This window comes from Trifolium pratense, linkage group LG3 (genome assembly GCF_020283565.1).
Source record: "Trifolium pratense cultivar HEN17-A07 linkage group LG3, ARS_RC_1.1, whole genome shotgun sequence".
Taxonomy (NCBI): Eukaryota; Viridiplantae; Streptophyta; class Magnoliopsida; order Fabales; family Fabaceae; genus Trifolium; species Trifolium pratense.
The window spans coordinates 53,217,045-53,231,167 of record NC_060061.1 but is presented as its reverse complement, the minus strand read 5'-3'; the positions used below and the strand labels follow the sequence as shown (position 1 = coordinate 53,231,167).

General features: G+C 34.5%; 3 protein-coding genes across 3 annotated transcripts; 2 read left to right on the top strand and 1 right to left on the bottom strand.

Moving 5' to 3' along the window:
* Window positions 1-80: 80 nt before the first annotated feature.
* On the bottom strand, window positions 81-1,591 carry LOC123919073 (SOSS complex subunit B homolog). Its single transcript, XM_045971296.1, has 2 exons — window positions 1,386-1,591; window positions 81-717 (listed from the first exon to the last, which is right to left on the bottom strand). The coding sequence occupies exon 2, from the start codon at window positions 711-713 to the stop codon at window positions 300-302; it is 414 nt and encodes a 137-aa protein (XP_045827252.1). The 5' UTR covers window positions 714-717; window positions 1,386-1,591; the 3' UTR covers window positions 81-299.
* A 2,317-nt stretch (window positions 1,592-3,908) lies between these two features.
* On the top strand, window positions 3,909-5,025 carry LOC123916405 (F-box/kelch-repeat protein At3g23880-like). Its single transcript, XM_045967856.1, has one exon. The coding sequence runs from the start codon at window positions 4,221-4,223 to the stop codon at window positions 4,842-4,844; it is 624 nt and encodes a 207-aa protein (XP_045823812.1). The 5' UTR covers window positions 3,909-4,220; the 3' UTR covers window positions 4,845-5,025.
* A 7,643-nt stretch (window positions 5,026-12,668) lies between these two features.
* Window positions 12,669-13,130, top strand: LOC123915401 (F-box/kelch-repeat protein At3g23880-like). The gene has a single exon (XM_045966519.1). The coding sequence runs from the start codon at window positions 12,669-12,671 to the stop codon at window positions 13,128-13,130; it is 462 nt and encodes a 153-aa protein (XP_045822475.1).
* Window positions 13,131-14,123: the final 993 nt, after the last annotated feature.

Below are 14,123 nucleotides of genomic sequence, written 5' to 3'. Positions count from 1 at the left end.
CACCCTGCTGTCATCAGTCCTGAACCATTCTCCATGAATGTTCTTCACATAATATGCCGAAAAATACAGCACTCATGATATCCAAACGGACAACCACTGCATATATAATGGAAATTTATACTTTGTTTCTCTCATACATGGATTCATGTTTAGGACTTCAGCAAACTTAACTGGTTTATTCAACTTCTCAAAGTTACCAGATTGCCAAAATAAACAGAACATGCATGACAAACCTAAGATAAAAGACGGTTTTTCAACAAGTTGATAACTTTGCAGTTAGTGAAAATGTACATAAAATTCTACAGAATTGGAGAGAAGACGCGGGAATGGGGAGATATGACATACTCTTGGATATACTTTCTAGGATTAGTTGGATCTGGAATCCAATGAATCTCACTCATGTTTGGTGTCTCAACATAGGACATGGTAAATTCCCCTATCTTCTCAAGCTTCCCTCTCTTACCTGCCCTTAGAACAAGGTTACCACGCTGATAGGAAAATATACCATTGGTTATATAAATGATGTCACCTGAATCATAGTAATCACATTCATCTCCCCAAAGCTGAAGATGAATTGCAGCAGTTTCATCGGCTACAAGCGCCAAACATATCTTATTTTGTCCTTCAAGTGTTATCTTCCCTTTCTCCAAAACTATAAATTTTGTGTCTATGTTGTTTTGAGCTGCAGGCACAATGTCTTTGAGAACAATCATCTTCCTGCCAGAACTTACACTTTATTAGTCAGAAAATATAAAATTGCCGTAACATTTTCATGAATAATATATAACCTTTGATGAATACCACATGTAACAAAAACCTCTTTGGATTAGCTTAATTGACCTTATATACTGACATCAGTGTTGCAAATATCAGCATTGGCTGCACAATGGTGGATTGTGGTGGCGGATACTTTGACAACCGACATAGCAAATTTGTGAAGGATGGCGGTGCCATGGCTTTTTATGGCGGATACGGAGGTGCTATATAGCTGATTTTTGGCTTTCCACCGTCGATATCAATGACTAACACAAGCACTTGTAATATTGTTTGGAATAGCTTATGGAAACAACTTATGAGATGTGTATAAGCTCTTAATGATAGTTTATGAAAATAACTTATGAGATGTGTATAAGCTCTTAATGATAGTTTATGAAAAAAACTTATAACTTATATGAAAAAAATTTGACTTAATTTTATCTTTAGTTATAGAAATATCATAAACACTTAATTGATAAGCGCTTAACATATTATAAACGCTTATTAAGTTGTTTAACCAAACATGACCTAAGTTGTTCACATCAAAATAACACTCAATCAATGATATATCACATTTATTTGACAAGAAATAACAACACAAAGATAAAATTGAAGTTGCTAATACTAACCTCTAGGGAAAGCACTTTCGAAATTCCTGGTTACAGCTTATGAGGACAGCTTTTGCGACGACGAGGGCAGTGGCTAAACAGGGTGCTTGCGGTGTGCTGGTAGGACTGGTTCTGTTCGGTCTCCACAACACAACAAATGTAGAGGGAAAGGTTAAAGCAAGACTTTAAAAACATTATTTTTATTTTTAAGCATTTCCAATGCTAAAAAGTCAAAAGTATCGAATGCAAACCTTATAAAATACTACTCCGTCCCAAAATATAAGTAAAAGGAGGTAACAAAAGTGAATGTATCTGGACTAAATTTTAAACCAAATACATCAACTTTCATTGACCAATTTTTGCTTATATTTTGGGACGGAGGGAGTATAGGGTTATGTTAATTTGTGCCCTAAGGGCACATGTTAAGCTACCTAAAAATAGAAATATAGCATTTAATGATAGAAAAAAATTTAATGTTTAGAGAATTGAATACATTACAAGTTCAATAAATTTTTTCCATATTTATCTCCTTAACATGTGCCCTTAAGGGCACAAGTTAACATTCTCCTAAAATATATTGATTAACAATCATTTTTGATCATTTTACTTGAAGTAGCTTTGAGAGAAGCACGTCCCAATCCCATGGTAAAATCTCCGACCCCAGTTCCACAAGTGAGGAAACTCCGGTCAAAACACACAAACATGTTTCCCACCTATCGATCCGTACATCACAACATCCGCTGAGCGAAGTGTCGAAACACACAAAAATAATTTTCTTTTCCGGTTTATTTAGTAAAAATAGTTTTAAAAAGGTTTTTCCTAATTTACATAGTATTTATCCATCAAAATAAGAACGCATTATATGAGTTTGTGAGATATATAAATGTTGGTTACAAAGTTAGTTGTGGGTAATACATGTAAATCTAATTACGTGGTTTGTTTTTACTAGTTGTTTGACAAATACCTCAAATTATCAAAAGTAGAGTTTGGTAAAAATATAATTTGGTAAAAATAGTAAAATTTATTTTGTATTTATTTTCTATAAATTAAAACCGTAATTTTAGTATTTAGTGCTCGTTTGGATTAGCTTATTATTGAGCTTATGCAAACAGATTATGCAATATAAATTAGGTTTTATGTTATTTTATAAGTTGACACTAGTGAAAATTGTATTTTTATAAGCTATTGTATCATAAACTACGTTGACAAACTTATAATAATACATAAAAATTGCATTAGCTCAAAAATAAGTTAATCCAAACAGGACCTCAGTGACTTATATATTCCTATTAAAATCGATCACGAGGACAAATTGAGTACTTCAGTTGAGTAGGTATATTAGATATATTTACATCTTACACACTTACCACCGACTTTCTCTTTTCTAGGTAAGCCGTATAAAGTCTAACCAACCGAACCGAAGTAAGTCGTATAAAATTGAATTGGATTGGATTAGATGTATTTTTTTAGTCATCCAAAAATCGAATCAAATCACATGCTATTTTTTCTTTGGATTGAATGACCTTTTGTCTCATAACCTATCCAAATTGAAGTGCGAGCACCCCATTGATATTTTTTAAAGGATCAAACCAAAAATATTTTTAATACCAATGTAAGCCTATTACTTATTAGTAAAATGTTGTTTTTTTTTGTTCTGTATATTAGTAGAAAGTAGAATATTGTTAGTACTTTAGTAGGTATCGCGGGACACTTGTTAAGATGTGTTATCCCAATTGTTGATAAGAACAGGTCATAAATGTTGGAAAGTCATTTTTCTACAATTTTAAGGTATTATACACACAAACTTCAAGAAAATGTTCCCTTATTAATATTCTTAACTAGTGTATCGGAGGCCGAAAACACTGTTTAACATTTTCCTTTAAAAATATGGAACAAAAATTGTACAAAAAAAAAAATGGAATAGAAAAAATAGAAAATCTTTCATCTTAAAATAAATAAAATAAAGGCTTAAATGCAGTTTTGACCCCTCAAGTTTCACAATTGCTTGATTTTGGCCCCCCACATTTCAATTGCTTGATTTTAACCCTCTAAGTTTCACAATTGCTTGATTTTAGCCCTCCAAGTTTCAATTGCTCGATTTTGACCCCCCAAGTTTACCCCCTTTTGCATTTGCTAACCCCCATTGACTTTTGTGACTATAAATTGCTTATGTGACATTTAAAAAAAAATTAAAAATATGTTTTAATTAAAAAATAATAATATTTGTTTTTATAAAAATGTATTAAAAATTGTTTTTTTAATAAAAAGTTTAATAATTATTTTTTATTTTAAAAAAAGTTTACAAAGTTTTTAAAAAATAATTCATAAAATGTTTTTTTTTACTTTTTTATATAACAAAATTATTTTACAAACTACATATAATAAAAAAAAATTATAATTTAGTTTTTAAAAAACAATTTGTAATTTATTTATTTATTTTTAAATACTTATTTAATTTTAAAATGCCACATAACCAATTTTTAATCAAAATATTCAACGGGAAGCTAGCAAATGCAAAAGGGGTAAACTTGGGGGCCAAAATCTCTAATCTCCGATCACAAATTCGCCAACAAGCATCTTAGTCTTTCAACCACACAAACCCTCCACTTCATAAGCAAACCTCTTAATATACACGTCTTACTCAAATCTTACTCACTAGACTCCATCTTGACCAACATCACGCAGACTCCTTTTCCTTTTCCTGACAGTTATGTTTTCTTCGCCGGATCTTGCAATGGCATCCTTTGTCTTGTAAATGATAGCGAAGACTTGCTTGTGTTTCAACTGTGGAACCCTACCATTAGAAAATTTAAAGAATTGCCGCCACTTATTAGTGAACCACCATATTATCCGTCGATGTATGGATTTGGATATGATTCAATTAGTGATACTTACAAGGTTGTGGTTGTTTTTAGTGATTTAACTCATGATGATTTAACCATAGATGAATTGATGAATGAAGTGAATCGTGAAGTAATGGTTCATACTTTGGGTACCGATTCATGGAAAAATGTTTCAGAGTTTCCTTTTGCTTTTGTTTCTTATTGCCAATATGGGCAACATGTGACTGGCACAATTAATTGGTTGATTTTTGCGGGGATCAACAGGGTTATTGCTTCTTTTGATTTGGGGAAAGAGTGTTATCGAGAGGTTTTGCTACCAGATGATTCTAGTAAGGTAGATAACAATAAATTACTCTTAAGTGTTTTCAGGGATTGCCTGTGCATGATTTCTGGTGAAGATGTTTGGGTTATGAAAGAATATGGAAATAAAGAGTCTTGGACTAAATTGTTCACTATTTCTTCCATGCGAGATCCTCGTGCATCGTCTTATCCCTTTATTTGGCCAATACGTGTTTTTGAAGATGAACAAGTGCTGATGATATATAGAGAGGATGAGAGATGGGGATATATTTCTTACAATTATAAAAATGACACTTCAAAGTTTCTTGACTTCGAAATCACCCGACAAGACATTTGAGAAGTCTGCGTTGAGAGTTTGATATCACCTTATTTTTAATGTTAGGATCTAGATGTGGTGTTATGTCACTTGAACATTAGATTTAAATAGAACTTATATGGTTAATTTCTAGTTATGATATTTATTTTGCACTTGTTCTTTTGATTATTGGTTTCTTCATGAATCACTCTTAAATTATTTATCATTTGAATATGCAGAAATTATAGTTATTTTCATTTATTTATTTGTTTTAAGTTTTATTTTCTAGTCATGCATTCATTTTGTATAGTTCACATTCATGTGTTACTGATTGAGGCTAGAATTTATAAGATCACATATAAGAGTTAGATGTTATACTAAGTGATCACTATGTTTGTTGAAATGTATGGTTTACACCTTAGGAATTTCATAATGTTTACTTCAAATCTTAAACAATATATTATGAAGTGAAAAAATCAATTGTCATTGTTAACTAGTGATGGACTCACCATGTATTTAAGAACTTTTGTGATTTAAAATCATCCTTGATATATGTATTGTTATTATCCTTGGCATAAAAAAGAGTATGTCATATATCAAGTTGATCAAGAGAAGTTGTAAAGAAACTCAGAATAGGCAAGAAACTTCAAGTAGTTGTTAGGAAGCAAGTGTTATGCTACTATCTTTGTGAAATTGAATCCAGTAAGTCAAAACAACCTTGTGTTGCTATATAGTGATGATGCATTCAGAAAGGGAACAGTGTTGTTTGGGGGATTTTCTCATGGTGAAATATGACAACTAGTAAGATATTGAAGACATTTCATTAGTTCCAACAAATTTTCCTGATCAATACTTTTCCATTAGTTAATGGAAATGTAGGAAACTTTTCTTTTGAACAAATATGTTGATTCTCAAATTATTAGTGTCGTGTATGTGTCGGGGCTTCAGAGTTGTCAGCAACTCATACACTGTTTTTGAAGTCAAATTGTAGTAACGTATTCCAACATAGATATCTTTGCCATTACTAGAGTTTCCATTTTCTGTCCAGAGCTAGCTTTCCAATCTTCCCTTTTTTTGTCAAGATGAGCTGATAGAGATTAGATTAAGCCAATTAAGTAATTTAGATTTAATTAGTTAGATGATGAATTTATATTGTTAGTTGGACTTATCGTTGGTTAATTGGACCTTTAGCCCCATTTAAGTTTTTATCCATTTAAGAGTAGTATAACTAGAATCCTTCTTTTTGCACCCCTAGTCTCACAGGCACCCCCCCAGTTTTCTAATTCTACCCACTCGCAACGTAGGATGCGAGTGTGTAAATAGCAAAAACTGAGAAAAAAATAGTTCGCATCACTACTAGAAAAAGTTTAAATATCGACGAAATTTATTTCTTCTCTAATAGAGACAAAATTAGAGACAGAAAAGAATAATCAGAGACGAAAATTAAAATACATGTATTAGTGACAGATGTTAGAGACAGAATATTCCGTCTTTAAATTACTCTGTCTCTAAATCTGTCTCTGCTTGCTTATTTTTTAAATTATAAATAGAAAATAATAGTTTGAGACGGATTTCTAAGACGGATTTTAGTCGTGTCTAATATTTTTCGTCTATATACCCATCTCTAGTGAGTCAACTTGTTATTAAAATAGTCAAACTTTTGTTAGAGACAGAAAAGATCTGTCTCCGAGTATTGTATCTTCCTCCCTTCCTTCGCTCCCTATTTTATAAGGTTTGCATTCTAGAATGCGAACTGTGTTTTCCCAGGTTTTGCGCCCTCTGAGTTTGCTACTTAAGTCGCAAGGGGGGTATTTTTGAAATTTTCCAGAGGCGAACGAGGACTTCCAAGAGGCGCGAGAAGTAAATCTCGCATAAATATAGTATCTTGGACACAAATCAAATTAATCAATGAAATGAACGAAAATTTATCTTTTTTATCTTGTAGTGGTTTTTATTGTTCTTAGTTTAGTTAGTATAGAATTCCACAGAATCTTAGTATGGTATGTTTAGCATCCTAAGCATTCACCCTCTAATATAACCAATTTATTATGGTAGAAAATAGTTGTATGGTATGGTACTGGTAGTTACTATACAAAATTGGGGGTCTGGGTGTCAAATAAGCTGCATGTTTATAAGTTGCATGTGGTGTTTATTAAATTACTTAATTTTCTCAAATTATTAGTGTTGTGCATGTGTCAGTGTTCATAGTTGTAAGCAACCCATACAAGTGTTTTTGAAGTCAAATTGTAATAAGCAACCCATATCTTCTGTCAAGAGTTAGCTCTTCAATATTCTCTTTTTTGTCGAGATGAGCCGATAGAGATAGATTAAGCCAAGAGCTAGCAACCTATAAATAAGTTGCATGTGGTGCATGTTTATTAAATTTCTTGCAAGAAAAGTTGGTTTTAGTTTTGATGAAAAATTAGGAATAACTCTAAGAATGTTGTGGTATTTCGATTTGTTGCGTGTCATCTGTCACAGTGTAGTTTCCGTTTGTTATGTGTTCAAATTTTTTTATACGAGATATCCATTTGTCATAACCGTACCACCGCTGAAACAGAAGGTTAAATTAGAGATCAATAAAGTACATGTTGATTTATTTTGTTCGTGCTGACTCTCGTATCGTGTTAATGTAAGAAAAAAAGGGCAAACCACCATTTTAGTTTTTGAAATTGTAATTCGTCGTCATTTATCAAAATTGTAAACATATCTTTAATGTCTCTTTTGTTAATAATTTTATAGGCTAAATTGATGAACGAAAAACACATCTAAGGATTAAATTGACTTCCTCTATCATAAAAAAAAAAAAAATGACTTCCTCATAACATTTTTTCAGTACCAAAATAACTAATAAATTTGGTGTAGACTTTTCATAATACAAAAAATAACTAATAAAATGTATTCTCTTTATATATAGTATAAATATAGAGGATATAGATACTTATAAAATAAATACAATAAAAAGATGATAGGCTTAAAATAACCATATTCCAAGTTTTATATCCTTCGTTGTAATTGCAAAAAAAAAAAAAATATAAAAAGATGATATGCTTAAAAATAGAAATAAAACAGATTATAGATAGGAACAAAACACAAATAATAACCATAAAACAACAAAAATAATTAAAAAATTATATATGAATTTATGCATAAAAATAGGACAAAAATATAACAATGAAAAGATTATACAATTTTTTTAATTCTTTAAGGGGCCGGCCCAAAAGCTTGTGGGCCGGCCCATAACGGCTCATGAAAAAGTCTGACCCGATAAGGCCCAATCAACTTTTTATGAAGCCCGATCCTTGTAAAAAGATAGGGCTAATGGGCCGGCCCGATAATTCGGCCCGATAGCCCTGCCCTTTTTGACAGCTCTAACCATAACATATGATTTTTTTTTTACACAAGTTTGCATAATAGATATTTTGGTTTTTGTTTACACTAAAGATATTGGCTTTTAAAAAATTTGAATAAAATAAATAGAAAATCACTTCAATGGCTAAAATCCTATTTTATTTTATTTTTTCTTTGTATTTTTTTCTTCTTAAACCATAATAAAATCCAAAGCCATGCTTACCCTACGTATCATTAGTTTTCTCTCTTTCTCAGGAGTGCCGCCATCCATCCATCAGTGCTTGTTAGTAGTGTCATACCCTAAATTTTGCCCGTCTTTTACTATCATATGAATTTTTGTCGCATTTACCTTTGAATATGTGAATTAGCCAATTTGGTAGGGAGGAGAGTGTTTGGGGATTTACAAGTTCATGGTTGTGGGTTCAAATGTCACTAGAGTCTTTTTTTCATTTTATTTTGTTTCATTTTTTATTTTATTTTATTTTATTATTATTACTATCATTATTAAAAAGAAAAGAGATAAGGGTAACAACTAATCAGTTCAAGAAAGGAAAATTCCAATTCCACTCATAAAAGACATTGAACCACATTAGTTGTGGATCAAAACAAATCAAGCCAAAGAGGGAAAACTTTCATTTCACTAATAAAGCACATTGAATCGGATTAAAACCATTTCTAAGTCATAAACTTGATCACTCTACTTATAAATAGAGATAACTTTACAACAAAAAAGAAGGGAGGAGAGAACCGAAAAAAAATCAGAAAAATAGTGAGGTTAGAAACAGAGCCGAAGAATCAGAAATAGTGAGGGCTGAGGAACCAAAAGCCAAAAAGCAAGGTACGCTGTACAATACCCCTTCTGTATTAATCGCACCATTTTTATTGTTCAATCCTGCTAGTACTTGTCTTGTTATGCATGTTGTGTTGATTATTATTATTATTATTGTATTATCAAATACATGTGTCTGTAGAAACTTGAATATATCTACATCATCATAATAATTATTATAATGTAGTCATGATCTGCTAAACAAGAGTATAAGCACTTGCAAATTTGAAAACCACCCAGAATTCATACGTGATAACTCACATGTGACGACTCGGATCAACATGTTATAATAAGCATATATAAACATATTTTAGGCACAACATTGTCATAACCATTACCTTAAAATATCCAAGTAAATAAGTTTCTCTCACGGTAGCCCTCACATGTTACTTTTAACAGCAAAGAACAGGTATTGGTTTAGTGGTGTTAATTTAATATACAACAAACCCTATTTTTTTTTTTTTAAAAAAAACAAATAGAAATTAATAAATAAAAGAATGAAAAAGGAGTGGATTGACGTATGACTACCCCACTTCCCGGTTTTCTGGACTCTTGACGTATGACTCGTAGTCCGGATAATCGTCATTCACTTAAAAAAAATAAAAATAAAATCAATTTCAACCCATCAAACATTATTTTCACGCCCGTGTGCGTTCAATTATTTTTTCTCGAGCGAATATCATCGCCAAGTGCGAGTCCGTCTTCTCAATCAAACATTTTTTTGCCCAAGCGCGGCCTAAAATATTTTCATAAATAAAATCAACCAACTAACAATCATTTTCTACCCAGAACTACGGGGCTTTAAGTTTCCCATCGCACCAGGGAATACGTAGGAGCAGGATTCAACATCTTGTCGAGCCCATTAATAAAAATCTATTTTTCCCCCACTTGTAAATAATTTCGATAATTAATAAAAGCAAGCAAATGAATTAAAACACTCTTTTAACCCTAAACTTAACGAGAAGGTTCCCGTTGAGTACAACGGATGTGAGGGGTGCTAATACCTTCCCCTCACATAATCGACTCCCGAACCCGAAATTGGTTGCGACGACCATTTTTCCATTCTTTCAAGGTTTTATCGATATTTTCCTTTTCCTTTGGGAATAAATAAAGTTCGGTGGCGACTTTACTGTCTAAGCGAGCGCTTACCGCCCGCGCATTTTTCCACCCGCTTTAGCTGGCGACTTCACTGGGGACTTAAGAGAGTCAAGCCTATTCTCGTTAGTTTTAGGGTTGAGTGTTTTTTGTTTGTTTGCTTGCTTTCTCTGTGTTTTACTTTCGCTTTGTTCTTGCTCTTATATGCATGCTTTATATTGCTTTATTTTATCTATTTCTACATATCAATTGTGGGGTGGGGTGATACTTGAAGGAAGATTTATACCCGAGCTTTGAGAAAAAACCTAAGATAAGATGGTGGTTGCGTAATGTTGGTCCTCTTGACGTATGACTCGTAGGACTGGCAAGAAAACCCCGCCTAGAGTAGATTCACTTAAAGTGTTGTTGTCTTGCGAGTATTTGCAATGGCGGCGATGTCTTCTTGTTGGGTCCGTGACTCTAGGGACCTTTTTACCAGTCTAGAACCTGAAACATGCTTTTAGGAACCTTTGTTTAGGACCCGAGTCGATGGTTGCGTAGTGTTGACCTCCCTGACGTATGACTTGAGGGGTTAGCACGAAAGCCTCACCTAGAAGAGACCCTTTAAGAGTGTTACTGTCCTGCGAGTATTTGCAACGGCAATAATATTTTTAAATGCGATCAATGATTCTAGGACCCATATTAAACCTTAGAACCTACATATGAGGGGATTTGGTAGTAAAAATATAGAACCGGCCTATCATAAGGATCCCCCTGTTTAGGTTATGTTATCAATTTCCAATCACCCTATCAACTTGTCATTTGGGACACACCCTGACCTTCCTTGGTCTCATTGCATCATACCATTAAAACCTTTTAGCATACTCTGAAAATGAAAGAAAATCTTTTTGCATAATCATGCACTTTCATGCATTTGCATACATGCACCTACACTTCTAAAACATGAAATTCATCTATCTTACACCTTCATCCTCCTTCGACCATAATCCCATCAACAGGTTTCCCGATACTCAAAAACGAACTTGCTAAGAATTATGGAACAACAAGAGCAGATTAATGCGGCATTAAGAGAGGATGTTAACTCTATAAAAACAACAATGGGTAAGCTCCTCGAGCTATTCCAAAATTTGGCCACCAAGGAAAATACCCCTCAACCGCCAGGGAGTACGGAGCGGCCTAAACTCGGCCTTCCCAAAGGCTATACTCCTCCCGAAGAAGGTGACCCAAATCATACTCCTATCATAATACCAGTCACAAATGGGGACCCTCCTCCTCGAGGGGTTTCAATGCTCAAAGAGGCCAGTAGCCAACCTCATCACGCGACCAAAGGTATGGAAGGTTATGCAGGAAACCGATCAACGGCTGTCAATACTCACCCAGATGTTGAACCTGCTCAAATGTATCAGGCTTTTGAGGAAAGACTAAAGGCGGTGGAAGGTTTCAGTGCTTATGGGGTTGATGCTATGGACATGTGTTTAGTTCCTGATGTGGTCATCCCTCCAAAATTCAAAGTGCCTGACTTTGAGAAGTACAAGGGTGTCCACTGCCCAAGGAATCACTTGAAGATGGCTGCACACGCCACTGATGAGAAGCTTATGATCCATGTGTTCCAAGACAGTCTAAGTGGGGCATCATTGGATTGGTATATGCAATTGGAGAGGACCCAAATCCAGACATGGAAGGATCTTACTGATGCTTTCCTAAAGCAATACAAGTATAACTTGGACATGGCTCCTAATCGCATGCAACTTCAGAACCTCACTCAGAAGAGCGATGAATCATTCAAAGAGTATGCTCAGAGGTGGAGGGAATTGGCTGCTCGTGTGCAACCACTGCTATTAGACAAAGAATTGGTTGACACGTTTATGAGCACTCTGCGAGGCCCATACTACGAGAAAATGATAGGGTGTGTATCATCCGGTTTTGCTGACATGGTGATAATCGGAGAACGAGTGGAAGAGGGGTTGAAGAGCGGTAAAATAAAAAGCGCCTCCAATGGTCAAGATGGAGCAAAGAGGAAGATCGAGGGTGGAACTAATGCCATTGCGGTAGGGACATCACAAGGGCCCACAGCTCAACTACCGTATTTCCAATACCCCTATGTGGCAGCGGTGGCCCAAGGGCAATACCCACAACCGGTGTATCCTATGACTCCATCTTAGCAGAAGCCCCAGCAACGGCAAAATGGGTACCAACACAAAAACGCACAAAAGAATCAACCTAGTCTTGAAAAAAAGAATGTGCCCTTTGATCAGATGCGCTTTGATCCCATACCTATGTCGTATGGTCAAATCTTGCCGTACTTAATTCAAAAAGGATTGGTTGAGCCAAGACCTCTCCCCCTGCAAAAAAACCATACCCGCCTGGTTTTGATATGAATGTCAGATGTGACTATCATGCTGGGTCACCGGGGCATAATGTCGAGGACTGTAGGGCCTTCAAGTACAAGGTGCAAGACCTCATCGACTGCAAGTTGCTGTCTTTCAAGGAAGAAGCCGATTCGTAGGTGGTCACCCCTCACTCTGACAAGTCCGTGAACGTCAAGGGGCACCGTTAAAGCCAGTGGATCAACAAGGAGGCTCATCCCTGCTATGCCATTGGGGCAATATGTGAGTGGCACAATTAATTGGTTGGTTTTTATTGGTATCAAGTGGTTTATTGCTTCTTTTGATTTGGGGAATGAGTGTTATCGAGAGGTTTTGCTACCCGATGATTCTAGTAAGGTAGATAAAAATAAATTAAGCTTAAGTGTTTTAAGGGATTGCTTGTGCTTGATTTCTGGTGAAGATGTTTGGATTATGAAGGAATATGGAAATAAAGAGTCTTGGACTAAATTATTCACTATTTCTTACATGCGAGATCCTCGTGCATCATCTTATTCCTATATTAAGGCAATCTATGTTCTTGAGAATGAACAAGTGCTGTTGATGTATACTGAGGATGAGAGACAGGGGTATATTTCTTACAATTATAAAAATGACACTTCAAAGTTTATTGAGTTGGAAAACTTCCCATCAGTCTGCGTTGAGAGTTTGATATCACCTTTTTTTTAATACTAGGGTGTAGATGCAGTGCTATGTCACTTGAGCATTAGATTTAAATACAACTTGCGAAATTGAATACAGTAAGTCATAATAAACAACCTTGTGTTGCTATATACTGATGCATGAGTGGAATAAGATGATGTTCATGTTCATGTCCTGTTTCTTTTAATGAGTTTTGTATTCTTCCTCTATGTTATGGTTTCTTTTCGTTGAGGTTATGACATGTAACATGTTTAATATGTAACTAACAAGGTAAATGAATATGGATCTCATCGAAAAATATGTTATTGTTGGAATGTTGTCTCACTTGTTATGGTTTCTTTTCATGGTAGTAATAAAATTGTCATTCTCATCTCTAATATATATATTTCAATTTTCATTCTATTGTTATGAAGTGAAAAGAATGGCGTTGTTCTTTAGAGTATGAATTAATTCCCTATGACACTTTCATTAGAGATGCTTCAAGTGTCTTACGAATCTGAAAAGTTTAATCTAAAATATTTTGAAAGTGTAACTTGATGTCATAGAGGGAATGAGAGTGTACATTTGAACATAAAAAGGGAAGGTATAATGTAATTTAAGCATCTCTAAGGAGGAATTTTTTATTTTTGAACAGCAAATTATGTATTATGTTAAAAAAGGAAATAGTACAAGAGGTACTTTTCCCATAGTTGTAGAAGGGAGAAGTTATTATACATAAGTGTAATCCTTATGCATGGTACATAAGTCAATAACATCCATTAGATTGAGCATCCACATGTAATAATCCTAGCCAATCTCAACTCACACACTCACACCTAATCTCACACCCCCCAAATTTCTCACGTACCCCCCAAATTACTCGCGCACCCCCCAAATTTCTCGTGCACCCCCCCAAATTTCTCATGCACCCCCCAATTTCTCGCGCACCCCCAAATTTCTAGCGCACCCCCCAAAATTTTTCACGCACCCCCCAGATGACTTGTGCGCCCAATTTTTTTTTAACCCCCCATATTTCAAGCC